Below are 27,901 nucleotides of genomic sequence, written 5' to 3' on the forward strand. Positions count from 1 at the left end.
GAAGTTCACGGAAGGGAGTCCACAGGAGCCCATTAGTTGCAGGCCACAGCCTTCAGCTCAGTGCAGAGATGAGTAAACATGGCAGAGCGGTGAGCTAAACTGACCTGTCCCTTGTGTCTGGGCCTGAAAAACTGACCTTTCCAATCCAGCCCAGCACTTTAAATTGTACAAACCTCAGGTCATCCCTCACTCTTGTACCTGGGCCTTGCCACTTTGATAAGCCCTGCCCATCAACCCAGCCTCTCCAACTTAACTCAGTGCTTAGATTGATCAAACCTCTCTTGCCCGGGCTCTGGCATGACTCTGTCTCACCTCAGTTATACTGCATCGATTTGTCTCCAAGTCTACTCCACCAATGAGATCAACTCACAACAGGAAGATTTATCATATGATGGAGGGGCTATCTGGTGGGCGAAGGCACCATCCCTTTATGACAACAGTGGCAAGATTTATACCCAGGGTGTTCCAGCTGGTTGGTTATTTTGTGTTCATCTCTGTAACATTGGGATAGCAATGTTTGACAATGGTTACTTTGCCATCAACAGGATGCCTGGAGGAGAGTGGGCAGGATGCAATGGCTCAATCCTATTGGATGCCATCCCACAGACATGGTGGGTGATGCAGTTGGACAAGTTGTTGAATTAAATGCTAAGTTAGGAGACCACTTGAAAACAGGAAGAGAAATCTACAACTAATAAGCATAAATAAGAAGTCTGAAAAATAATATATTAGTGTTTTAAATCACCAATGTGCCTACCACAAATATTTTCAAACCAAAAGAACTTCAAAGGATATTTGTTTTGAACTTGTTGCCATGCAGACATCCGAGGTTCAACCCAAGGTTCACAATTTTCTTTCAATATTTTAAATTAATTTTGAAGAGTATTTTACTATTCCAAAACACAGGAATCTAGATTTATTTCCTCAAACTCATGTATCACTCAGCAAGAAGTACCAGTTGCCATAGTCATCTCTTGTAATAACGTCAAATAAATCCTAATACATCAAAAAGTTTTAGTCCACTGTCTGAAGACAAATTTTATTGCAAGCTGTTTTGGAAAATATTACCTGTTGATTCTGCTGAATTCTACCTGGGCTGACAAAAGTTTAAATCGCACATGCAGATTGTTTGAATATTAATCTTGAACTGAAAATGGAAGTTACATAAAAATTTCTACTTACTGTTAACATGTGTGATTTGACATATCACCTTTGAGATGATTTCTTTGGGTGTCACTGCATTATCAGTTGTGATTACCTCCATTTTAAGGCAAAATTATTAATCCCTCAGTGGCTCTGTGATAGTGCATTGTGTGAAATGGATGGTGACTCTAGCACGAAAATATGTGTTTCTGATGTCAGGGCTCAGTTATGATAAATTACTCAGCCGTGTGCTCTGTCCCACATGGGGGAAGTACTGCAACAGTTGATTCCAAGTTTGATATACAATATCAACCACTGTATTAAAAGATGATCCAAATCTAACTGTGAATATTCAGAAATTGGCTGAGTTGTCTGATTTCAGTGTAAGTTAACCTTTGGGATCAGTGTGATCGGAGTGAATGAAATTTTGGCAGAGGTGGCCAGATGCTGGTTTGCCTACCTTGCATAAGTTGGACTCTAGACCTTATGATCGCCCTCGTTATGATCCTGCATTTTATTGTTTACCTGCACTGCACTTCCTCTGCAGCTGTATTTTAATTCGGCAGTGTTACTGTTTTACTTTGTTCTGTCTCGTTGCACTGTGTAAGGATCGGATCTGCTTGAACATTTTACAAGACAAACTTTTCATTGTATCTCAGCATGAGACAATAATAAACCAGTACCAATTCCACTGCTACCTCACGACTGAGAACGTGCAGAAAACAATCACCTCGGATTGTAAACCTAGCAATAATTATATAACTAATGAAATCGGTCAACTCTTTCTTGTGGCAAGCTGACAGTACCAGTCTCAAGGCCACTTGTATTGACGATAGTCACTTTAATGTGAAAATTCAACCCTCACTCTTCTTTAGAATGCTGGAAAGGCAATTTGCCATTGGGGTTTATTTTTCCTGCTGTAGAATGCAAAGCTGACATGTGCAGTGCAAACGTGGATGAAAAATAACACGCACGTTCTGATGTCAGAATGTGCAAAGTACAAGGTTTTATTTTTGAGAAACACAAGGGGATATAGCATTCGGTATATATTGTAATACTGTATTCTCACCAACGGTAGAAGGGTGACCTCCAGTGTGTTGGAGTGCCCTCAGTCATAGACATCAGGTATTGCAACACACTAAGGGTTACTCTCATTGGAAACCAGTTTACATACAGCAGACTCCATTCCAGTTTGATCCCTGACAAGCCGTTACAATTTTTAAAATGCTACCATCAAAATACATTAAATAAGATCAAGCTCATGTTCAAGCAACATTTCTTTAACAACACTGATTTGATCTTAACAGGGTTCAACTGGACGTACAGAATGAAGATACATTTAATTGTTTTACAATATTAATAACTTCCTAAAAGGCCTACATCATCAGGATTCTTTCCGTGGCTTGGGAGCTGCAGTTTGCTGTAAAGGTTGTGCTGGGATCAGTCTCCCTGCTAAAGTACAGCTCTTGTTACATCAATGTGGGCAGGTCAGGTTCTGCCACCTCTTAAAAACGTGGATAGTTTCTTGACTGCTTCAAAAGATTTAAGAGCAATATTTCTCTGTGTTCACTGATTTTTAGTGGGAGGACAGACCAGGGTACAAAGCACAAAAGGTCGCCTGGCAGTCACATCCATTTTTATTGGTAGAATTGTCAAAATGAGGAACCCAGACTTACAGGCAAAGGTCAAATTTCAGGGGCAGTCAAAAAAGTCATTCTGCATCTTCAAGGAATCTGAATTTCCTAAGCCCAATGGTCTGTGCTGTTGGGAAGAAATCTGTTGCTATGGTAACCCTCAGCTAAGGCCTGCTCTGAAGATGACACAGCCCCTTTAAAATGACAACTCAACCCTAACTATTTTTAGGAATGCTAGAAAGACCACTTGGCATCAGGGTACATTCCATGCCCAAGGAACCAAAAATTACCTCATGCCAGTGCAATACCCATCTCGTTTCCATTCGAGAAATAATGCTGTACTTCAGTTCAAGAAATTCATTGTTTGCTGTGATAGACAGCCCTTTTTACTTTGCAACCAATTTACAATAGATATTTTTTCCCAATAAACTTTATTTAATCAGTCATGCATGAATGATATAAAAAGGATCTATTCAAACATTCCAAAAAATTCCATGTTTTCTTTTTGGCTAACTACTTCCCACATGGAAGTTTTTTTTCATAGAGAGGAAGTGATATAAAAAGACACAGCAGGTCAAGAGGTTAATACAATATTCAGGCTTGGGGTATGACATGCAATTCTTCAAAGTTGCATCAAACAAAAATTGCAGTGCGTAACAATATTTATTTCCCAATTATAATTAGGGTTGTGTCCTTTTGGTATGAGTGTAAACTATCAATAAAAGACATAAGAACAGTTCGACAAATGCATCTTTATATAATTTCAAAACATTCATACATTCTCAACATAGTAGTTAATGCAACAAAGCTAGATAACTATATTTTTTAAAGATTTGCAGAAGTTTTGTTTAAAAATTGTGCAAATTAGAAACACATGAAGCATGTGAAATTTTACTCCTAAGATTTATTTAATTCAAGGGTTCTGCCTCGTACAAAATATAACTGTAGAAACTGCAGAAGTTCAAAGTTTGGCTGATAAATATTATTCAGGCAGCAAACTAGTCAACCACACGACCTGATTGGTTCCAGTCAATTGTAGGGTTGGAATTAATTAGCTTTCCCAACACTGTTTTAAATATAAAGTTGTTGCAACAAACTCCCAAATTTATATCAAAGTGTGTTTTTTTTTCAAAATGAACAGCTGATGAATACATTGTATCAAAAAATGGTACTGTACCAGGATAAACAATAGTTCATGCACATAGTTCTATCACATGCTCACATTATTTCTTCAAAGTACAACCATAAGTAAACTGAACTCTGGATGTGAAAATAGTTCGGTGGATCTTGTTTTTGGCAACCTGCTGTAATGAATGGAAGGAAAGAAAGGGTGCAGCTTGATGAAGCGCAGAGTATGCGGCACGTAGAAAAGGTGGGGAGGCCACAGGTAACGTTTCGGCACCAAACTAACAAATGTTTCCATTTCCATTTTATTCAGTTGTCCTTTGTTTACCCAGAGCAGCCCCGCAATACTGACTTGGGAGAGAGTAATTTTGAATGGAGGTGCTGACACTTCTGCCTAATGTTGTGGAACTCAGACAGAAAATCCTCGGTCACAAATGAGCTCAGATGTCACATCATCAATTTATCACTTGTGGAAGTACGGGAGAGCTTATCTACTATTTTGGAAAAAAAAATTTCCAACCCTTCTGCGGAGACATAGTCCTATAATTAATGAGTACAATGGTGCATGCATTATTCAAGGTGTATGCTTGACTTAAAAAGTCCTGTGAAACATTCCAGGAACAATTGTATTAATATACATACCCCCTCCCACCCCTACAGAGTCAATAATCGGTTTTCTTCAAAATTGTGTTGTGCCTTTATTATAAGGAAAGGTATAAAACTTTTGGTCACTATCATGCTGAGGCCTGAAAATGGAAAATTCAGCAGTTAAAGCTACAGAATGAATTATCTTAGTGTTTTTTGCCTGACAAGTATCATGTTGCATAGCCTTCCTGACAAATATCCCGCTTTCCTCCCTCACTGTTTGACTCTTCAAAGTGCACATTTTGTAGGCTATTTCCACCTGGTATTTTTTTTTAAATGATTTACACAACAAAGAAAGCACATCATGTTTTCTCATGTATCCTTACAACATAGAAACTATACACCATAAAACATGTGCTGAGAACTTCCACAACCAAGTTTAAAAAGATGGGCTATGCACTGTGAATGTGAAAGACATGACGCTGTGCTGGTTTGCACCCTTTCACTTTTGTCTTCCTGTTACCAACTTCAGAAAAAGTTTAAAGCCCAGATTTGCTCATCAACACCAAATAAAGTCTGTTGGCTTTCTGTTTCAAATTTTATTTTTGCAACAAGTCATTCAAGTCTGGTTATCAAGGTATGTTTTGCTTGAAGCCACCAATACCTGTCACCTCTGCTTTACAGCCATACCTCCCAGGGTCCCCACTTGCATGTTCAGATGCAAGTGGCTGAATCTTCTCTAATGAGTTTTTTAAAACGTTAGGCACTTGGAATTCAACAGTTGGAGCAATAAATAGAAAGAGTGGAAGGCAATGACCGAACAAAGGCAGGCTAAGTCCTCACATACAAACCTCAACTTATTACACACTCTAAAAGTGAACGGTGTGAAGCTCCTGTAATTACAGGAGATTTGATAAAATGATGGATTGTGCAACTGGATCACAAGTCACATTAATGCTACAACAAGTGGGGAAAGGACACAATGGGGAACAAAACAAGGAGAATTTTTAAGGAATTGAGAGAAGCAGCACAAAGAAAGGCCTCTGGACCTGAAAAAAAAACCGTGCCGACAGTTCCACAGCCCAAACCTGAACAGGTCAGGAAACATCGTGTTAATGGATGGGAACACTGCAGAGATGTCGAGACGTAGTGCAGTACTAGAGCAGAAAATTTGTTTACTGGCTCCATTCAAGACATTTTAATCTCTGTTATTAACATCAAGTCCTACATTTAAAAGCTTTTGCAGTCAGCATCAGTCTCTCGATATGCATTAAAATATCCTCTCCCACTTTCCCCTCCAGCTCCCTTCCTCTGGCATCCAAAAGTCTGTGATGAAGGCTGATCCTGCCCTCTCACAACTTGTGCCACGGACAGGCAATCTCCTTCACCACTTGTCCAGAGGTAACCAAGAGCAGGCTATCATAACTTCATCAGGTCTTTTTCACTTTTATTTACATATTTATATAATAAATTTGGCATCTGTTGTTTTCTGAAATAGCCAATGTAGGGAGAGATAGAAAAAACGAGTTCTCTAGAATGAAACAGTCATTAGTTTTCTTCGCTTCAAGTGAACCACTTTTCACTTGCAAATTCAGTGCAAAAACAAGTTGAAGCAATCTTTTAAATAAAAATCAGATTCCTGGAACCGTTTCAGTTTCCATATCCCCACAAATGCTGCATATGAACACACACACACACACTCTGAGCTCTGACAGAACACCCTGCCGATGATAAAACTCATCACGTTAATGCATAATCAGTAATAGCCTTGCTTAACTGCCACACTAGCACCAGTCATCCTCGTCTGCCTCCCGGTAACACTTGCGCTCCCCTGCACCTGTGCCTGGCCCCGTGCTCATTCCCAGATTGCAGTGGTAACCGTTCGGGACCCGGCGGCTCTGGTGAGGTTGAGACGAGAGAGACATGATGCAGGAAGTCCGGGGTGACCGGCCGGTGGTCGTGGCCACGGCCACCTCGAAGGTGAGAGTTTCTTCCAGCAGCTCCTGGCCATCGCTACCGCAGCTGCCGCGGTGCCCCAGGTAGGGATCGGAGCTGATGCGCGTCACCGTCGGCTGCCTGCAGTCACTGCTGCCATGGGGCTGGCCCTGGAGGTGGTTATGCTCGGATCGCCCACGGCTCAGTCTCCCCGGGGAGCTCGGGGGTGGCACACCTTGCAGGTGGTTGAAATAAGCCGGAGAGGAGTTGGCGGTCTTGTAGGTGATGCTGGGGCGCGGTGTGAGCGGGGTTGGAGGCAGCTGCCTGCGGCCGCGACATGGGGTGCTAGCTCCAGAGGCTGTCTGCATAGGGCTGTCATTAACCGAACCACTGCCCTACATGAAAAGTGGAACAAAGCAATTCAAAGGACAAACTGATGCACACACAGAGGAAAACAAAAAAAAAACACAAAGCGCCAACAGAAAAGAACATTGAGCCACACGAGAACAAAAAGGGCAAAAGTTCAGACAAAGCACCAAAAATGTAAAGGATGAGGCAAAATACACAGAGATGCAGAGAAAATTGGGGGAAAATGTTTATCATGAGTGGCAAAATCAACGACTGAAGAAGTAGGTAAAATTTCAGCAGCATTTGGTATTAAATATATAAGGTAGAAGCCTAGAATAGGAAAAAGAGTGCAGATGTAGTTAGTTGATACATCACAACAGAGATTTCAGTCAGTTCATTACAGTTAATCATATGTGTGTGTCTATATACATACACACACACATATATATACACATATACACTTAATTACTTTCATTCAATATAAAATAGATAATCGTTATTTTTATTCAATACCAGAAAAAGAGATCTATTTCTCCGGAGATGTTCACCTCAAATTTTTTAGTTCTTCCTAAAAGAATGGCAATTTTATCCCTAGGAATAGTGTGAAGAGCAGATTTTCACTGTACCTGTGCATACATGCACTTATGAATATGACAATAAAAACAACTTTAAGATTAGTTGAGAGATAATAAAAGTTATAATATCATTACACCCTTTATTATCTCAATAATGAGGGGGAGAACTTGAGATTTTTACTACTTGGAGAAGCTTGCGTTCAAATGCATTGGCAGAAAAATTTAGAGTTGTCTTCAGTTCATTATAAGAAGTGATGAGCAGAAATGGAGCCTGGTTTATTATTCCTGTCCTTACATACTCTTCCTCCTACCACTGATTCACTGTTCTTATTTGGCATTTAATTATAACTGCTCTTACTCCAAATATACAAGATGTACCTCTTTGTCACTGACCAAGGCAAAAGTCCCTAAAATATGCCATGTGAGGTGCAGTCAAATCATATATTTTCCTCAAGGTGATATTTATTGTAAATCAAAGCTTAAACAGTTTTGTCCTTTGTTAAAGATATTCTTGATAATATCTAAATCAATTGGGAAAGGTTTGGACTAAGAGTTTATGCATTGAGTTTTTTTAATCACCGAGGCTTGGGTTTAGAGTTATAAACATTTTGTGAATTAAGGAAGCAGGAAATACAAGATAGCAGAAAACCTGTAAGGGGCAGAGACAGGGTACAGAGAATCTTTCTCCCATGGTGAAACTATCAAAAACAAGAGGACCTAGGTTTAAGGTGAGAGGAAGGAGTTTTAAAGGGGATATAAGGGAAAAGTTAATTTTTTACCGAGAGTGGTTGATACCTGGAACTGACTGACAGAGGAGGTAGTGAATTCATAAACAATCACTTTATTTAATATGACATATACCACCATCACCAGTCTGTTGAACTGTGTTGCAAATTTTGACCTTGAACTCTAAGTGGCCTCTGTTCAGCCACAGTTCTTAGCACCCTGCTATTACCTATGTTTGTCCTATGTATACCTGACTTTCAAAATGTTAGGTCTAACACACCTATTGGGACTAAATTCCAACTATGAACACAGCAACCGTCTTTCAACTTGATGAACATCCTGTGCTAGCTTTAGCAATAACTTATTTTGTTATTCACAACACTAACAATCAGAATCAGGTTTAATATCACTGGCATCTGTTGGGGAATGTGATGTTTTGCACCAGCAGTACATTGCAATACATAATAACTATAAATTACAATGTGTATATATATATATATAAAAGAAACTTAAATAAGTAGAGCAAGAAGAGTGGGGAAATACTAGGTAGTGTTCATAGGTTCATTGAGCAGAGTCTGATGCTGTGGCTCAGACGCAGAGAGTTGACAAGGACTGCAGTGTTGATAGGAGATTCCCTAGTCAGAGGAACAGAGACAAGGTTCTGTGGGTGTGATAGAGACAACCAGATGGTATGTTGCTTCCCTGATGCCGGGGTCAGGGAAGTCTTGCATCCTCAAGGGTGAGGGTGAGCTACCAGTAATCTAGGTGCATATTGGCACCAATGACATAGATAGGCAGGGTGAAGAGGTCCTGAAGAGAGATTTTATGGAGCTAGGTCAAAAGCTGAGAAACAGGACCTCCAGGGTAGTAATCTCTGGATTGTTGCCTGTGCCACGCACCAGAGAGGGTAGGAATAGGATGATTTGGCAGGTGAATGCGTGGTTGAGGAACTGGTGCAGGGGACAGGGGTTCAGATTTATCAATAATTGGGATCTCTTCTGGGGAAGGTATGGCCTATACAGAAGGGACGGGTTACACCTGAATCAGAGGGGATCCAATATCCTTGCAAGCAGATTGATGAGAGATGTTTGGGAGGGTTTAAACTAATTTGGCAGGGGGATGAGGAATGGAGTGATGGTGCTGAAGATGAGGAAGCTGGTTTACAAGCAGAGGAAATGTGTAGCGAGGAGAGCTATGATAGGGAAAACTGCAGTCAACAGGATGATTTGCAATGTAAAAGGTAGACAAAATCAAAAAGGGTGAATACAGGACTGAAAGTGTTATAATTGAATGTGTGAAGTATAAGCAATAAGGCAGATGAAATTGCAGCACAGTTACAGATTAGCATGTATGATGTTGTAGGCATCGCTGAATCATGGCTGAAAGAAGATTATAGTTGGGAGCTTACTGTCCAAGGATACACATTGTATCGAAAGGACAAGCAGGAAGGCAGAGGGGTAAAAAATGAAACCAAATCATTAGAAAGAGGTGACATAGGGTCAGAAGGTCAGAAGGATAGAGCTGAGGAACTGCAAGGGTAAAAAGGTCCTGATGGGAGTTATATACAGATGCCCAAACACCTGTAAGGATGTGGTCTACAAATTACAATGGGAAATAGAAATTGCATGCCAAAAGGGCAATGTTACAATAGTCATGGAGGATTTCAATAGACAGGTAGATTGGGAAAATCACGTTGGTGCTGGATTCCAGGAGGGGGAATTTCTAGTGTGACTACAAGATGGTTTTTTAGAGCAGCTCATGGTTGAGCCCATCAGGGGATCGATCAGCTATTAATAAACAGCTGAAGGTAAAAGAACTCTTAGGGGAAAGTCATTATAATAGGATCAAATTCACCATGAAATTTGAGAAGGAGAAACTAAAGTCAGTTGTATCAGTATTACAGTGGAGTAAAGGGAATTACAGAGGAACAAGAGAAGAGTTGACCAGAATTGATTGGAAAAGAACACTGGCAGGGATGACGGCAGAGCAGTAATGGCTGGAATTTCAGTAAGCACTTTGGAAGGCACAGGATATATACATCCCAGAGAGGAAGAAGTATTCTAAAGGCAAGATGATACAACCGTGGCTAACAAGAGAAGTCAAAGCCAACATAAAAGTTGAAGAGAGGGCATACAACAGAGCAAAATTAGTCAAGAGTTAGAGGATTGGGAAGCTTTTAAAAACCAACAGAAGGCAACTAAAAAGTTATTAAGAAGTTAAAGATGGAATGCAAAATTAAGCTAGCCAACAATATTAAAAAGGATACCAAAAATTTGTTCAGATACATAAAGTGTAAATGAGAAGTGAGAGTGAAAATTGGATCACTGGAAACAATGCTAGATAGTTAGCAATGGGGGACAAGAAATGGAGGGTGAACTGAATAAGTATTTTGCATCAGTCTTCATTGTGGTAGACACCAGCAATTTGGTGGAAGTTTCACCTGTCAGGAAGTATGTGAAGTTACCATAACAAGAGAGAAGTTTCTTGGGAAACTGAAAGTTCTGAAGGTAGATAAGTCAGCTGAACTAGATGGTGTCCACCCCAGAGTTCTGAAAGAGGTGGCTGAAGAGATTGTGGAGGCATTAGTAATAATCTTTCAAGAATCACTAGATTCTGTTATGGTTCTGGAAAACAAGAAAATTGCAAATGATATTCCTCTCTTTTAAGAACTGAGAAAGGCAAAAGAAAGGAAACTATAGTCCAATTAGTCTGACTTCAGTGGCTGGGAAGATGCTGGACTTGAAAATTAAGGATGAGGTTTCAGGGAACTTGGAGACACATGATAAAATAGGCCATAGTCAGCATGGTTTCCTCATTGGAAAATCTTGCCTGACAAATCTGTTGAAATTCTTTGAAGAAATAACAAGCAGGATAGACAAAGGAGAATCAGCTGATGTGCACTTGGATTTTCAGAAGGCCTTTGATAAAGTTGCCGCACATGAGACTGCTGTGAAGAAATGCTGTGTGTGTGATTTCAAGCTCCTGTACCTCTTCCTTGATGGTAGCAATGAGAAGAGGGCATGTCCTAGGTGATGGGGTTAATGATGAATGCTGTCTTTTTGAGGCATCACCTTTTGAAGGTGTTTTGGGTGATTGGTGGTTAATGCCCATGATGGAGTTGGCGGAGTTTGCATCTTTCTGCAGGTTTTTCCAAACCTGTCCATCCCAGGTGGTGATGCAAAAGTTAGAATGCTCTCTACAGTATCTCTGTAGAAATTTTCGAGTCTTTGGTGGCTGTGTGGAACATGTCCTTACCTGAGAAATCACCTAGGGTTACCCATAGCCCTATATTTTTCTGAGCTCCATATACCTGTCTAGGAGTCTCTTAAAAAACCCTATCGTATCCGCTTCCACCACCGTTACCGGCAGCCTATTCCATGCACTCACCACTCTCTGCGTAAAAAACTTACCCCTGACATCTCCTCTGTACCTACTTCCAAACACCTTAAAACTGTGACCTCTCGTGCTAGCCATTTCAGCCCTGGGAAAAAGCCTCTGACTATCCACATGATCACTACCTTTCATCATCTTATACACCTCTATCAGGTCACCTCTCATCCTTCGTCGCTCCAAGGAGAAAAGGCCAAGTTCACTCAATCTATTCTCACAAGGCATGCTCCCCAGTCCAGGCAACTTTGTAAATCTCCTCTGCACCCTTTCTATGGTTTCCACATCCTTCCTATAGTGAGATGACAGGAAAGAACTGAGCACAGTACTCCAAGTGGGGTCTGAACAAGATCCTATATAGCTGCAACATTATCTCCTGGCTCCTAAACTCAATCCCACGATTGATGACGGCCAATGCACCATATGCTTTCTTAACCACAGAGTAAACCTGCGCAGCAGTTTTGAGTGTCCTATGGACTCAGACCCCAAGATCCCTCTGATCCTCCACACTGCCAAGAGTCTTACCATTAGTACTATATTCAGCCATCATATTTGACCTACCAAAATGAACCGCCTCACACTTATCTCGGTTGAACTTCATCTGCCACTTCTCAGCCCAGTTTTGCATCCTATCAATGTCCCGCTGTAATCTCTGACAGCCCTCCACACGATCCACAACACCCCTCCCCCCAACCTTTGTGTCATCAGCAAATTTACTAACCCAACCCACTACTTCTTTATCCAGGTCATTTATAAAAATCACAAAGAGTAGGGGTCCCAGAATAGATCCCTGAGGCACACTACTGGTCACCGACCTCCATGCAGGATATGACCAATCTACAACCACACTTTGCCTTCTGTGGGCAAGCTAGTTCTGGATCCACAAAGCAATGTTCCCTTGGATCCCATGTCTCCTTACTTTCTCAATAAGCCTTGCATGGGGTATCTTGTCAAATGCCTTGCTGAACTCCATATACACTGCATCTACTGCTCTACTTTCAGCAATGTGTTTAGTCACATCCTCAAAATATTCAATCAGGCTCGTAAGGCACGACCTCCCTTTCACAAAGCCATGCTGACTATTCCTAATCATATTATGCCTCTCCAAATGTTCATAAATCCTGCCTCTCAGAATCTTCTCCATCAGCTTACCAACCAATGTCGACTGATTTGTAGTGCAGGTTGAACATTCATGCTGCTGCAGCAATGTAGCACAAATGCACGATGGGGACAGAGTAGGTTCCGAGTCAGCAAGTCAGGCTCCAATATGGAGAGGATGTTCCACTCATGGGTTAATTAAATGCACAGTCCTCACTCGAGCATGGGAGTTTGCCACAGAAGTCAATAATGGATTCTTTTCCATTGAACAGATGTATTTGTGGGGGAGGTTGCAGGGAAATTACCGGGAAAATGGGATTGGTCTGGGAGCCAGCTGAACTGAACGGGCTCCTCCAATGCCATGAGAAAATCTGACTTTGGAAATGTGTATTTGCAATTTGGAAACAAGGCCTTGCTACTTGTGGAAACAAGCTGGCATCTCTGGAAGTGATGACATGGAGGACAGGAAGGAGATAGCGAACTGAGTGCCACGGTGTTAAGACAAATTCTCCCTCAGTGACAGCTACACAAAAGAGCTGATCATTGACTGTGGGAAGTGGGACAAAGCACATGCCTCTTCATGTATCAATAATATTTAGGTGGAGATGACTGAGAGATATATGTTCCCAGTGTAAATTTGTCTTGGTCCTTGCCAAGAAAGCTCACTAGCTCCTCTACTCCATTGGAAGGTTAAGGAAATTCTGCATGCCCACAATCGCTTTCACCAGTTTTTACAGATGCACAGATAGAAAGCATCCGTCACGGATTTGTCACATCTTGTATGGCAACTGTTCTTCCCTCAAGATGCAAAGAAATTGCAGAGTTACAAATGCACCACAAAAACCATCTTCCCCTACTTGTGTGGAATAATTTGACTGGATGGCACACAGACAAAATCTTTTCACTATATCTCTGTACATGTGACAATAATAGGCCAATTTCAGTTATTCCTTGCTCCTGTCCACTTCAGGCTCCAGAGAGTCTGATTGAACGCTGGGGAATCCTTACTTGCTCCTGCATCTTCCCATCACTCACAATGTGGGGTCAGTTCAGCCTGTACTAATGCCTGCTGAAGGTCAGCCAATCAGTTAAGAACAGGAGACATGTAGGTACATTTGTGCTTTTGTGTGGCTTTTAGCATTTCATGATTACTTTGGACAACCCCTGAGATTCACTGAGCTACACAAACCTGCATAAGTGCACACCCTAAAACACAGCATAGAAGAAAAGGTGCAGATTCGGTGCTCATCTCCAATTCTGCACATCACACAGTTGCCGGCTTGTTGTCCTTCTTATCAGTTATTTCGTACTTAGCAGAACACACTGGTTAGTGAGATGATGAGTTAATTTCTCCTCACCTGTCTATGGAGCCCCTGCTCTGGACCAGTACTCGGAGATGCAGACCGGCTGTGATCAGTTGACTTGGGCTGTGGGGCCTCCCGACTGCCATATCGGTCACAGGAATAGTAGCGCTGCTTCTCGACGGATGACGGAGGCTTCCGCTCCTGTGACCTACCGCGCTCCTGCTCTTTAGATGACTGATCTCCTGGGTGAGCTGCAGAACAGAGGTCATCCAGTTGCCCTACAAGGTAAGTAGAATGTCAACTTCTCTGACCGTCTTCCTCAATAAACAGGGTTTATAGACTTCACTGATGCTTGAAGATGACACACATACACTAGCCCTACCTCAGCAACTGAGCAATACAAACTGCCTCTTGCACTACCATCTCGTGAACCAGATCCCCATCTAGCCCCACTACCTTATGGGCAGCCTCAGGAGAGACAAAGGCTACAGGAGTAAACCCAGGCAGAATATCTGGAGTGGAGCCCCTAAGGTGGTTGGACATCACTGACACCTTTCTGGCAGCTCTTGCAGCCAAGCATGTTGTTTCGTTTTCCTTTGGACTACTCCAGTAAGGGTGAGTCGGGGATGCTAGACATCCCAGGATCTCCATACTTCTGGCCAGGCTTGACCCATAGCGCGTACCCATTGTCCTTCGAGGCAACAGATGCCATCAGCACCACTGACTTCTTTCTGACAGTCTCTCACCATCTCCACCACACTAGGCCAAAGAAAGAGCTCCCTTGACATTTACCTTCCACTCCACAAAATAAATTTATTGTTTAAAATTGTGCCAGCTCCAACTTGATCCCACCAAATCTTCACCTTTCTCCACTTCACAGGGGCCACCAACATTGCGACTCCCTGGTCCACTCTCCCATTCCAGGGCACTTCCCTGTGTGACTGGAGGAGATGCAGCCTCGTCCATTCACCTCTTCGCTTCCCACCATCCGGGAACTCAAGCAACTTTCCCAGGTGAAGCGGTGACTCACTAGTACTACTTCCAGTCTAGTGTACTGAACTTGGTGTTCACAGTGTAGTCTCCTCTACACTCAGAGAAACTAAACATAAGTGGATGATTCTTTGCAGAGCACCCACACTCAATCTGCAGGCCTCCTGTTGCATTCAGTCTCCCTCCCATTGTGACCCATCTGTGTGTGTTCTCCTCCACTGCCATAGTGAAGCCCAGTGTAAACCAAAAAAAAACCATCTTCCATCTAGACACTTAGCAACAGCAAAACTCTGAATTTTCTAACTTCACATAAACTGTTCTCTTGTTTCTTTCCATTATCATACTTCTGGCCCTCTCTAATCCTATTTCATCAAAATACCTCACTTATGGCGGTAGTTGTTCTCTTTTTCACCTGATGGTGTTTAATCCAACTCTATATGGTCACACCTGGAATCACCTTGTGCTCCTCCCCTCCCCCTCTGTTTATTTTCTGGCTTTTGCCCCCTTCCTTTCCAGGCCTGTCGAAGGGTCTCTTCACTGAATCATCACCTGTTCACTTCCTTCCACAGATGCTGCCTGATTTGCTGAGTTCCTCCAGAATTTTGTATGCGTTGTTTCAGGTGGTCATTTGTCTTCCACCTCACTCCTCCCACCTCTCTATGCATTTAAACTGCGAACCCAACACCTTAACTGGCTTCTCTTTCCACAGACTGCTTGCTAATTTTGCTTCCCTTGACTTTCTTCAGGGAAAGTAAATGTTATTATTTAATCGTTTCTTCGTATCCAGATCCCAAAAATGACATGGTTTCAGACCCTTAATCTCTGAACTACATCCATTTAGCTGGACTAGATTTTCTTGATACAAAACATGCTTTTAGCACTTAATTAAATGCAATAGTATCAACAATAAAGACCAATGTTTTTAAAAAGTTGACTGCTCAGGGCTCTCCCAATGTATTCTTCTAACTCAGGCACCTTGGAAACACTCAGTGCACACTGGAATACAGGATTTGTTCCACTCCTTATCTTGGTTATTAAAACTTTCTTTCTATTGTTGAAGGTTTTTAAAATTAAAAAAAAGTACAAGGAGTTTATCATTGAATTCACACTGGCCTTGCCATCTTCTGATATCCTGGAAAGTAGCTCTGTCTCTGAAATGCATGAGTTAGCTTTTAACGTTCATAAAGAGGAGCCATCCACTATAATTATCCCTTAAGCAAGGTTTCTCTAAAATCGCCTTAGTTTGTGACTTCCGACTTGGTGCCAGTGCTACATGCAACAATGACCCAGCACACCTAGGACACAACAAAATGCAGCTCCTGGAATCTGGAACAACAAAGATGCCAGAAGAAATCTGCCAGTTGGGCAGTATCTGTGGAAAGAAGTGGATAGCCAACATTTTGGGTTGAGATGAAGGGTCCAGATATCAGGTCTCGAACCAAAACATTGACTGCCCATTTTTCTCCACAGCTGCTGCCTGACCCCCTGAATTCCTCCAGCATCTTGTTTCCAGCACACCAGCAAGCCGCAAATCTAATGTCCGGTCAGTTGTCCAATCTTTGCAGAAGCTCTCAGCTTCTATGCTACTTAAAAATAACTTGTTTTGTCTCTGCAACCCGCACAAAACGCTGGAGGAACTCAACAGGTCAGGCAGCATCTATGGAATGAATAACAGTCAGCGTTTCATATCAAGCCTCTTCTTCAGGACTGGAAAGGAAGGAGGATTAACTAGAAGGTGATTGGTGAAATCAGGTTGGTGGAAAAGATAAAGAGTGCAGAAGAAGAAGGAATCTGATAGGAGAGGTTTTCAAATTCTGATGGAAGGTCTTTAATCTAAAGCATTATCTTTGTTGCTTTTTCCACTGATCCTGCCTGGCGCATTTTAAATTTAGAAATGGGCCCTTCCAGCCCAATGAGTGCACACTGCCCAATTACACCCATATGGCCAGCCAATTAACCGACCAACCCATACATCTTTGGAATGAACATATCTAGCATTATCTGATTTTATTTCAGATTTTCAGCATCCGCAGACTTTTTTGCTTCCATTGTCCAGAGCCCCTTATATAACAATAAGTTGCAACAAGTAAGCATTGGGCTTAATCAAATTAGAGAGGCATTTTAGCCATTAGGGCTGGGACTCCTTCAAAGGCGAAAGGAGGGAACAGTCTACCTTCAGTGTTAACCCAGCCTACGAACAGATGACACAAATATAAGTGTTCTTTACTGTAAGATGTACAATTCCAAGATTCTGTATTTAAAAAACTCTTTGAGCTTCCAGATATCTAGCTGTCTTCTCATGCTCAGTCTGCTGCTCAATTTGTTACCTGCTTGTCCATCAGCATTTTTGCTGGGAGACCGCTCAAGCGATCGTTGCTTTTTCTCTCTCCTGCGATGGCAACGGTGCTGATGGTGATGGTGGTGATGATGTGGCATCCGAACTGGTATAACTCGTTCTAGGGAGTAATCGGGCAGATGCATCCCCTGAGCACGCTGTGGGGTCAGTGTAGATACCGAGCGCTTCATGGGACTTGTGTCTGGGATCGGCTGCACAGAAAGGACACAGCAGCTGAGATAAGTAGAAGTCAGTTTTGCAGACCAACAGCACTCTCACAGTGGCAACAGCTTACTGCTCCACTGTAGTCAGAACCTGTATTCTAGACACTAAAAATATGCTTGGATGGAGTTTATCATTTTCTTTCTGATGGGTCTGATGTATGAACAGAACTTAGGATGACATTTAGTGTTACTGAATAAACAGGATATTTACTTTGCTCAATGTATTGTAAACAATTTTCACAATTCTTGCAATATGCTTTATCTTATAACTAATGATCTTCTTAGATCCCTTGTATTGTACAGGAATATATCAATCCACTGAGCTAAGGCTGACTAAATTTGCTGTGATAATAAGAACCATGCAGTTTCTATAGCATTGATAATTTATAGTATCATCATATTTCTTGATAGTAAAATTTCAATAGCTTCTTCCATAAGTTTCCCTGAATTATGACCACTGATACGATCAGTCAGAAATGCATCTCTGGCAGCCAAATCAACCAAATTTCTGATTTAAGTTCAAGTTACTTTAACTATTGGAATTATTCTAAAGTAGAATTTTCAGCATGATATAAAGTGATACTAGTTTTTATTCCATAGTTGAAGAGCTGTAGTCCCAGATAATTCACTGGCCACAGGAATCCACTCTGAACGAATGATTCCCAGTTACAATTTTCATCATGTCTGCATTCTTTTTGGGTAGAATTTGAGCGTGTTTTCAAATGCCACGTAAACCGAACCCAGTAAGTTTTGCATATGTGTCATCATTTCAGATTTCATACAAATATATTCAAGAAACACACACAATCCAATGAACCTTCTGAAATGGAGGTGCTGGTCTTTGGAAGTACAATCATGGGTTTAGCAAATGCAATCCTTTTTGCAGAAGTGAAGCCTTAACAAATACTTAAATGCATTTTAACTGAAATGACATCCAGCATACCAAAACTACTATTTGGGGCTTCATTGGAAAGAAGACATACGAAAATGCAAAAAAAAAGGATCAAAAGAGTGAAGGAACAAAATCCATGTAGACATAATATGAGTTACATACTGCAAGGACACTCCCAGATGATCGAGATATTTTCTTCAGCAAAGGATCGAGTAAGATGACACAGGTAAGTGAAGCAGCCAACAGCACAGGGTTTTACAGGCAATGGATCACAAAAAGGGTGGGTTGAAAGGGAAAAGGTGGAAGGTGCAATGGGTGGAAGGTTAACAGAATTAACCAAAGCCAAATGAAACATGAAGCAAATTCATAAAAGCAAAATAAATCAACCAGAATGTTTATCACCACAAAACATGGATAACATAAAAGGAGAAATTAAACAGATCAGGGAGATGGAAATGGAACAAAATAGGATAAATGGTTGGTAGGTTTGAGAGTCCAAGTGGAGGTTGGGATGGGAAAGACAGATACAAAAAACATGAAACGTTAGTGTAGATGAACTCAATATATCAAGCAAATTTCTTTTTCTTACATGAAATGACATTTTAACCAGACTAGATGGTGCAAGAAACAATAGATGTCACAACGGCACAAAGTAAAAACACAATATTCTAATGCTACTTCGCAATGGCCGTGCTCAGATAGGAAGCACATTGGTTCAAAACTTCCATACAATGCTTCAATACTGAAAAGAGGTGAAAATGCTTGAAGATACCAAAAAAGCATAAAACGTTATCTCCAAGAAATATATAGACTTGAGAATGGGCTTATTGATTTACAGTACTGTGCAAATGAATGCTTTAATTTTATGTATTGCACAGGTCTGTGGCCACAAATAATATGTAAATGATGATAAACCTGATTCTGACATGGGTCTCTATTGTGGACTGAGAATGGGAAAGAGGAATTATGGTTGGGAAAGGGGGAAGGGAGAGGGGAGGGCAGAGGGAAGCACCAGAGGGACATTCTGTAATGATCAATAAACCATTTGTTTGGAATCAAATTACCTTGCCTGGTGTCTCAGGGCTCAGTGTGTGTCTGCACCTGTGTTACCCCATGCCACAGCACTCCTTCTCTGCCACCTATCCTACACCCTTCCTGTGGCACTGGCACTCCACCCTTACCACTCTCAACATCCTTTGCTCCAGTCAGATGTACAAACCCTCTCTCTGATCCATACAGTACTGTGCAAGACTCTTATGTCTATATATATATAGCGAGGGTGCCTAAATGTTTACACTGTGCTGTATATACAGGCCTTCGAACAGTAGCTGGGATGTGGGTACAAATTAAAACAGGAGACAGAAAAAGAATGTTAAAAGGGCAATGTTATGATAGACATGGGGGATTTCAGTATGCAGGTAGATTGGGGAAATCAGCTTGGTGCTGGGTCTCAATGGATAGAATTTGTACAATTCCAGTGAGATGGCTTTTCAGAGCAGCTTGTTATTGAGCCAACTAGGGGAAAGACAGTTCAGGATTGGGTGTGGTTTAATGAGCCAGATTAGGGAGTTTTAGGTGAAGTTTAAGAGACAGTCATCATAATGATAGGATTCACCCTGCAGTTTGAGAGGGATAAGATAAAGTCAGATTACAGTGGGGCGAAGGGAATTACAGAAGCACGAGAGAGCAGTTGGTTTGGCCAGAATTGATTGGAAAATAACACTGGCAGGGATGACAGCAGAACAGCAAAGCAGAAGGCACAGGATATATACATCCCAAAGAGGAAGAAGTATTCAAAAGGCAAAATGACACAACCATGGCTAACAAGAGAAATCAAAGCCAACATAAAAGCCAAACAGAGGGCATATAATAGTTAGAAAAATTACTGGGGAGTTAGAGGATTGGGAAGCTTTTAAAACCAACAGAAGGCGACTAATAACTGTCATTAAGAAGATAAAGGTGGGTTATGAAAGTAAGCTAGCCAATAATATTAATGAGGATATCAAAGGTTTCTTCAGATACATGAAGTGTAAAAGGCAGGTGACAGTGGATATTAGACAGCTGGAAAACCATGCTGGAGAAGTAGTAATGGGGGACAAGGAAATGGTGGATGAACTGAATAAGTATTTTGCATCAGTATTCACTGTGAAAGATACTAGCATTATGGTGGAAGTTCCAGGTGTCAGGGGTCATGAAGTGTGGGAGGTTAAAGATCTTGGGAAACTGAAAAGTCTGATGGTAGATAGGTCACCTGGACCAGATGGTGTACACCCCAGGGTTCTCAAAGAGATGGCTGCGAAGATTGTGGAGGCATTAGTAATGATCTTTCAAGAATGACTAGATTCTGGAATGGTTTCCGAAGACTGGAAAATTGCAAATGTCACTCCACTCCAAGAAGACAGAAAGGCAAATGAGAAGAAATTATAGGCCAGTTAGTTTGACGTCAGTGATTGGGAAGATGTTGGTGTCGAATATTAAGGATGAGGTCTCAGGCTACTTGGAAGCACGTGATAAAATAGGCCATAGTTATCATGATTTCCTCAAGACAAATCTGTTGGAAATCCTTAAAGAAATAACAAGCAGGATAGACAAAGGAGAATCGGTTGATGTTGTGTACTTGGATTTTCAGAAGGCCTTTGACCGGGTGCCACACATGAGGCTGCTTAACAAGCTACAAGCCCATGGTATTACTGGAGGGATTTTAGCATGGATAAAGCAGTGGCTGATTGGCAGGAGGCAAAGAGCGGGAATAAAGTAAGTGTTTTCTGGTTGGCTGCTGGTGACTGGTGGTGTTCTACAGGCTTCTGTGTTGGACCGATTCTTTTTACATTATGTGTCAGTAAATTAGATAATGGAATTGATACCTTTGTGGCCAATTTTGCAGACAATATGAAGATAGGTGGACGGGAAGGTAGTTTTGGAGAAGCAGAGAGGCTATAGAAGGACCTAGACAGATTAGGAGAATAGGCAAAGAAATGGCGGAAGGAATACAATATTGGAAAGTGTATGGTCATGTACTTTGGTAGAAGAAATCAAAGGGTTCTCTATTTTCAGAATGGTGAGAAAATACAAAATACTGAGGCGCATAATATTCTGTGGGAGTCTGTGGTGAGGAAGGCAAATGCAATGTTAACATTCATTTCAAGAGGATTAGAATATTAAAGCAAGAATGTAATGCTGAAGCTTTATAAGACACTGGTGAGGCTTCACTTGGAGTATTGTGAGCAGTTTTGGGCTCCTTATCTTAGAAAAGATGTGCTGAAACTGGAGAGGGTTCAAAGGACGGTCATGAAAATGATTCCAGGATTGAATGGCTTGTCAAATGAAGAGTACTTGATGGTTCTGGGCCGGTATTCACTAGAATTCAGAAGAATGAGCGGTGACTTCTTTGAAACCTATTGAATGGTGAAAGGCCTTGATAGACTAGATGTGGAAAGGATATTTCCTATCATAGAAGAGTCTAAGAGCAGAGGACACAGCCTCAGAACGGAGATGAGGAGGAATTTCTTTAGCCAGAGAGTGGTGTATCTGTGGAATTTGTTGCCACAGGCAGCTGTGGAGGTCAAGTCTTTATGTATATTTAAGGAAGAGGTTGATAGATTCTTGACTGGCCAGGGCATGAAAGGACACGAGGAGAAGGCAGGATATTGGAACTGAGAGGAAAATTGGATCAGCCATGGTGAAATGGCTAAGTGACCTAATTCTGCTTCTATATCTAATGGTCTTACGGTTTTAAAAAGACTTGCTAGCATTGGATAGGGCCCAGCGATGAAGTTTCACAAGTATATTGAAAGGCGAGATAGAGAAGATGCGGCAAGGATGTTTCCTATAGTCGGTGAATCTAAGATGAGAGAGCACAGTATCAAAATAGAGAACATACATTTAGAACAGAGAGGAGGAAGTGAATCTGTGGAGTTTGTTGCCCTAGATGGCTGTGGTCAAATCATTGAGTATATCTAAAGCAGGGGTTGATAGATGATCAAGTGATTAGTCAAGGTGTCAAATGTTACGGGGACAAGGCAGGTGAATGGGGTTGAGCGGGATAATAATTCTGCCTTGACGGTATGACGGAGCAGATTTGATGCCCTGAATGGCTTAATTCTGCACCTATGACTTATGATTTATGGTCTTGCAAAGAATTTATGGAATCAGTGACAGTTTATTTTCCTTTAGTTAAGTTTTGACTGTTTAATTGCCTCTAATTTTAGAGTGTCGTTCACACATACACAGGATTAACTTTTGAACTGATTTTAAGCACGTTTGTCAGCGGTTAACAAAATAGGATCTCCTTTGAACTTCTCCTCTGAGGGAGATGAAATACAGTTTACAACTATAAAAAAAGGAATCTGAGGCAGTTACTGAATGTTTGTTTTTGATCATTTAAGTGGAGTTCTCTAAAGGCAGGTAATGGTAATGAATAAACCTAATATATTGTTGATAAATTAATCATTATCTGTGAATGCCCAGGTCTAATTGTTGCCAACATAATCTAAATAGTGAAGATTTTAGTTCACATTTACTTAGTCCAGTCCCAGTTCTGCTTTTATATACTTGGTACAGCCAAAACTCCTATTTGCATCTGGGCCAAACTCAAGTTCACAACTGTCAACATTCCCGTTTTCGTCAAGATTTCCGAGCAGGTATTCTGAGATGAATCATCTGTAGGTGCAGTGAAACTTCCCCCAGCATTTCCGTTTGCAATCAGTCACTTACCTGGGTCTCTGCTGTCAGGCGAGGCATGGACGCTGCACGGCCATGGCTCTCCAGACTGGGCTGGTCTGAGTGGTTCACGTCATAGCCCATTTCTCTCAACTCCACAGCCTGTGCAAGAGAGAGGGAAAGTCAGCTCTTTTCATTCCCACTCCATCCATTACAAGTTTCCATAATCTTCCTTGTTCAGTGAGATTAAATCTCTGCCTACAACATGTGAGCAACCTGGTATGTGCCCGCATCTATCAAGGGAATTCCTCAACCTGTTAACAACAAATCCCACAAAATCAATTATTTTCCCCCTGCTTGGGTTTTCAAAATCGATTTATGTTTTATCCATATTGTTTCTTTGGTTTAAAGAATGAAAGATACCATAACTACAATCTGTCTGAAGACCTGACCATCGTGGCGTGTATTGGAGCTTCTGGCCGCGACTGCAAAGGTCAGGGTTGAAGGTAAAGGTACTGCAGTAGGTGGATGCTCTTAGTAATACCAAGCACACTGAAGTCTAAAGTAGGGAGCTGTTGAAACCATTAACAGCAAATCTTAAACCAGCAAACATGACTCTGTGAAATGTGAATGTTGGTTGTATTGATTGGATTTGTCCACAATTACCAACAGAAACAATTAAAATGCAGTTTTACCTCACGTGATCAAAACGGAGCTCGTACCTGAGGAATGCTCTGGGTGACTAGAGCTTCATCTGCCTGACCGCTCTCAGGTATTTCTACTTTACCCTCAGTGAAAGCCTCTCGGGTCCGCAGCCAGGAGGATTCCTTTTGTCCACTGTCTTGGTACAGACTGTGTAAGAAGAGAGGAGCTTGTCAGAACAGGAGAGCCCATGCGTTATCTCCTAGCTGGGAGCTCAGAGGTTTGTTTGTGACACACGTAGATGTACTTCTCAAACATCCAAAGCAAACTGCAGTCGATGCAACACACATACTTGCATCTCCTTATGAAATAGAGGGAGGCCATTCAACCCACTGAGTCTATGCCAGCTCTCAGAATAACCCCATCAATCCCATTCCCAACTGAAGATAAAATATAGTGATCGATCATAGTAACCACTGAGAATCACAATAACACAAATGAAAACAAAGTTAAACGTCAAAGGGCAACTGAAATGCCAGTGACATTCAGATTTAAACACAAGAGATTCTGCAGATGCTGCAAATCCAGAGTTACACACACAAAGTGGTGACAGTGTTGAAAATGGGGCAGTTGGTATACAAGTCGATGTCATGTAGTGAAACTGTGAGGATGGACAGGGATATGATTATGACAGAAGTGTAACATGGGGGCAAAATTGAAAAGGGTGATGCATACAGGATTTAAGGTGTTATATTTGAATGCACACAGTATATGGATAAAGGTCTTGTAGATCGGTAGGAAGATACGGCTGAAAGAAGATCATAGTTAGGAGCTTAACATCCAAGGATAAATCTTGTATCAAAAGGCCAAGCAGGTAAGCAAAGGGTGGCTCTGTTGTTTAAAAATGAAAGCAGATCATTAGAAAGAGCTGACATGGCAGCAGAAGGTTTAGAATCATTGTGGGTAGAGAAAAGAAACGGCAAGGGTTAAAACACCCATATGGGAACTATATGCAAACCTCTGAACAGTAACCAAGATGTGGTCTACAAATCACAACGGGAGATAGAAATAGTCATGGGGGATATCAAAATGTAGGTAGATTGAGAAAATCAGGCTGGTTCTGGATCCCAAGAGAGAGGATTTGTGGAATGCCTAGGAGATCTTTTTAGGGCAGCTTGTCATTGACGCCCACATGGGGAACAGTAATCTTGGACTGGGTGTTGTGTAATGAACCAAATTTGATTAGGGAGCCCTTGGGAGACGGTGATCAGAATATGAAAGAATTCACCCTACAGTTTGAAACGGAGAAGATAAAGTCAGATGCATCAGTGGAGTTCAGGGAAATACAGAGGCATGAGTGATGAGCTAGCCAAAGATGATTGGAACAGGATACCAGCAGGAATGATAGCAGAGCAGCAAGAGTTGAAGTTTCTATGGGCAATCTGGAAGGCACGGGATAGGTACATCCCGAAGATGAAGTGTTCTAAAGAGAGGGTGAGGAGACCATGGCTGACAAAGGAAGCTAAAGGCGTCATAAAAGAAAATGAGGGCATATAACATAGCAAAAATTAGTGTGAAATTAGAGGATTGGGAAGCTTTTAAAAACCAACAGAAGGTAACTAAATAAACTATAAGGAGAGAAAAGATTAAATATGATGGTAAGCTCGCAAAACTATAAAAGAGGATACCAAAAGTTTTTTTCAGATATATAAAAAATGAAAGAGCAGTGAGAGTGGATATCAGACCATTGAAAATGATCTCGTAATGGGGACAAAGCAATATTGGACAAACTTAATAAGTATTTTGCTTCAGTCTTCACTGTGGAAGACACTAGCAAGTGTTGGGGGATAGAAGTGAGTATCGTGGTTATGACTAAGGAGAAGGTGCTTAGGAAGCTGAAATGTCTGAGGGACTTAGGTCAGCTGGACCAGATGGACTACACTCCTGGTTAAAAGATTGTGAAGGCATGAGAAATCATTTTTGAAGCATCACTGGATTCTGCAACGGTTCCAGAAGACTTGAAAATTACAAATATCATTCCACACATTATGAAGAGAGGGAGGCAGAAGAAATAAAATAAAAGGCCAGTTAGCCCGATTTCAGGGGTTGGGAAGATGTTGAAGTCCATTATTAAGAATGTGGTTTTGGGTACTTGGAGGTGCATGATAAAATAGGCCAAAGCTAGCATGATTTCCTCAAGGGGAGATCTTGCCTAACATATCTGTTGGAATTCTTCGAGGAAATAACAGGCAGGACAGACTAAGGAGAGGCAGTGTATGCTACGTACTTGGATTTTCAGGAGGCCCTTGACAAGGTGCCACACATGAGGTTGCGTAACAAGATAAGAGCCCATGATATTACAGGAGAGATACTAGCATGGGATAGAGGACTGGCAGGAGGCAAAGAGTGGGAATAAAGGAGGCCCATTTTGGTTGTCTGCCAGTGACAAGTGGTGTCCTTCAGGGGTCAGTGTTGGTCCGCTTCTCTTTACATTATATGTCAATGATTTGGATGATGGAATTGATTACCTTGTGGCCAAGTTTTCAGATGATGCAAAGATAGTTTAGGGGCAGGGAGTGTTAAGGACGAGAATATCAGAGCAAGGGTGTGTTGCTGAGGCTTTGTAAGGTATCGATCAGACCACATTTGGAGTATTGTGAGCAGTTTTGGGCTTCTTATGTAAGAAGAGATGTGCACTACAATGTCCAAATGGATCCGGCCATTAAGCTGAGGTTAATGGAATGTGTGGGTGGTGACATGGGACATTACTACATCTCTAAAGAGAGAAAAACAGAGTCAACATTTTGATCATTCTGAAACATTAACTCTACTTCTCTCTCCACAGATTCTGCCTGACTTGAATATCTACAGCACTGTCTGTTTTTATTCCACACAGTAGTTCCTGATAGCCCCAGCATAACAAGTCTCCCTCCAACCAATGCAACAAGAAGCATGCAAGGAGTTTTTCACCATTTACTCAAACAACACTTAGTCATTAACGTCTGTTTTTCATCTTGAACATGTTTCTAGAACTGTTGGAGCCAGTGATTTGAGATTGTTTGGGTGATCCATTGCTTTGCTGTGTCCGAAAGGATTCCAGGAGGGAGTGAGCTTGAGCTTCGAGGCGAGGAGGCTGAAGGACAGGGTGCGAGCAGACGTTCGACTCCATTTTGCCGATTAAAGCCTCCATTGTTCACTGATTAAAGCGACAAGGGAGATGAAACATTGAGGCGAATGAGGAGAGCAACTGCTGACTGCTTGCCGACTTGCCGCTGGTGGAAATTCTGCTGTCAGAGAGGGGAGCCTGTGTGGCCTGTTGCCGTGCCCGGAGGGTAGGCTTCTGAGTTTCTCTCTGTCGATAATGTTGGAGGATGTTACCAAGGTTTTTCTGTGTTTATGGATTTGGACTATCGACTACTGTTTTTATATTCTATATTTATGCCCTTTCTTTCTTGTTTTTTATGTGGGGGAAGGGGATTTGGTAGCTGATGTTCTTCCTATGTTTCGTGCAGGTGAGAGGTTTTGGGGGTTGGTGATCCTGCATTTGTGCAGGAGGTTGGGGGACTAGTGGGCTTGCTGTTTCTCTTTGAACTGACTGCTGTGGTTTTTTTTGTTTCATGGCTACCTGGAGAAGATGAACCTCAGAGTTGTGCACTGCAGACAAACTTTGATAATAAATGAACTTTGGAATACTTTTAGCTTTGGAACAAGCAGAAATCTTTTAGAACCACAGAACATTACAGCACACAAGCAGGCATTTTGGCCCTTCTTGACTGTGCTGAACCATTTTTCTGCCAAGTCCTACTGACCTGCACCTAGACCATATCCCTCCACACACCTCTCATCCATGTACCTGTGCAAGTTTTTCTTAAATGTTTAAAGTGAGCCTGCATTCACCACTTCAACTAGCAGCTCATTCCACACTCCCACCATTCTCTGTGTGAAGAAGCTCCCCCTAACGTTCCCTTTAAACTTTCCCCTTTTCACCCTTAACCCATGTCCTCTGGTTTTTCCCTCCCCTAGCCTCAGTTAATTCTCAGTGTATGATCTGCAATCCAGCACTTCTCTACATCTCTTAATCCCCACAGATCATTAACGTCCCCCCTGGCTATCGCACTCGGCTCTGATCTGCACAGATCTTCAAGAGACTAAGTAGAAATTTGAAATACGTACGCATTGCCGCCATTGTGTGAGTTCTTTGGTCGCAGTGTGTCGTTGTATGAGGGGGGCTCTTCCTGTGTTGGTGTCAAGGCTCCCACCACGCGCTGAAAGAACGATGTTCGAGTCTGTGTGAAATAC

At 41.8% G+C, this 27,901-nt stretch overlaps 1 protein-coding gene across 1 annotated transcript in view; it reads right to left on the reverse strand.

The window, feature by feature from the left end:
- Window positions 1-2,126: 2,126 nt before the first annotated feature.
- Window positions 2,127-27,901, reverse strand: part of LOC132407260 (probable voltage-dependent N-type calcium channel subunit alpha-1B) — a 547,279-nt gene continuing 521,504 nt past the window's right edge. The window contains exons 42-47 of the mRNA XM_059993521.1: window positions 27,776-27,888; window positions 23,683-23,812; window positions 23,015-23,122; window positions 17,178-17,397; window positions 13,915-14,138; window positions 2,127-6,817 (exon numbers count right to left, since the gene is read on the reverse strand). Of these exons, the coding sequence (XP_059849504.1) occupies window positions 6,272-6,817; window positions 13,915-14,138; window positions 17,178-17,397; window positions 23,015-23,122; window positions 23,683-23,812; window positions 27,776-27,888 (1,341 nt within the window). The 3' untranslated portion in view covers window positions 2,127-6,271. The remainder of the gene's footprint in view (window positions 6,818-13,914; window positions 14,139-17,177; window positions 17,398-23,014; window positions 23,123-23,682; window positions 23,813-27,775; window positions 27,889-27,901) is intronic.

Source organism: Hypanus sabinus, chromosome 18 (assembly GCF_030144855.1).
Source record: "Hypanus sabinus isolate sHypSab1 chromosome 18, sHypSab1.hap1, whole genome shotgun sequence".
In the NCBI taxonomy this organism is placed as follows: domain Eukaryota; kingdom Metazoa; phylum Chordata; class Chondrichthyes; order Myliobatiformes; family Dasyatidae; genus Hypanus; species Hypanus sabinus.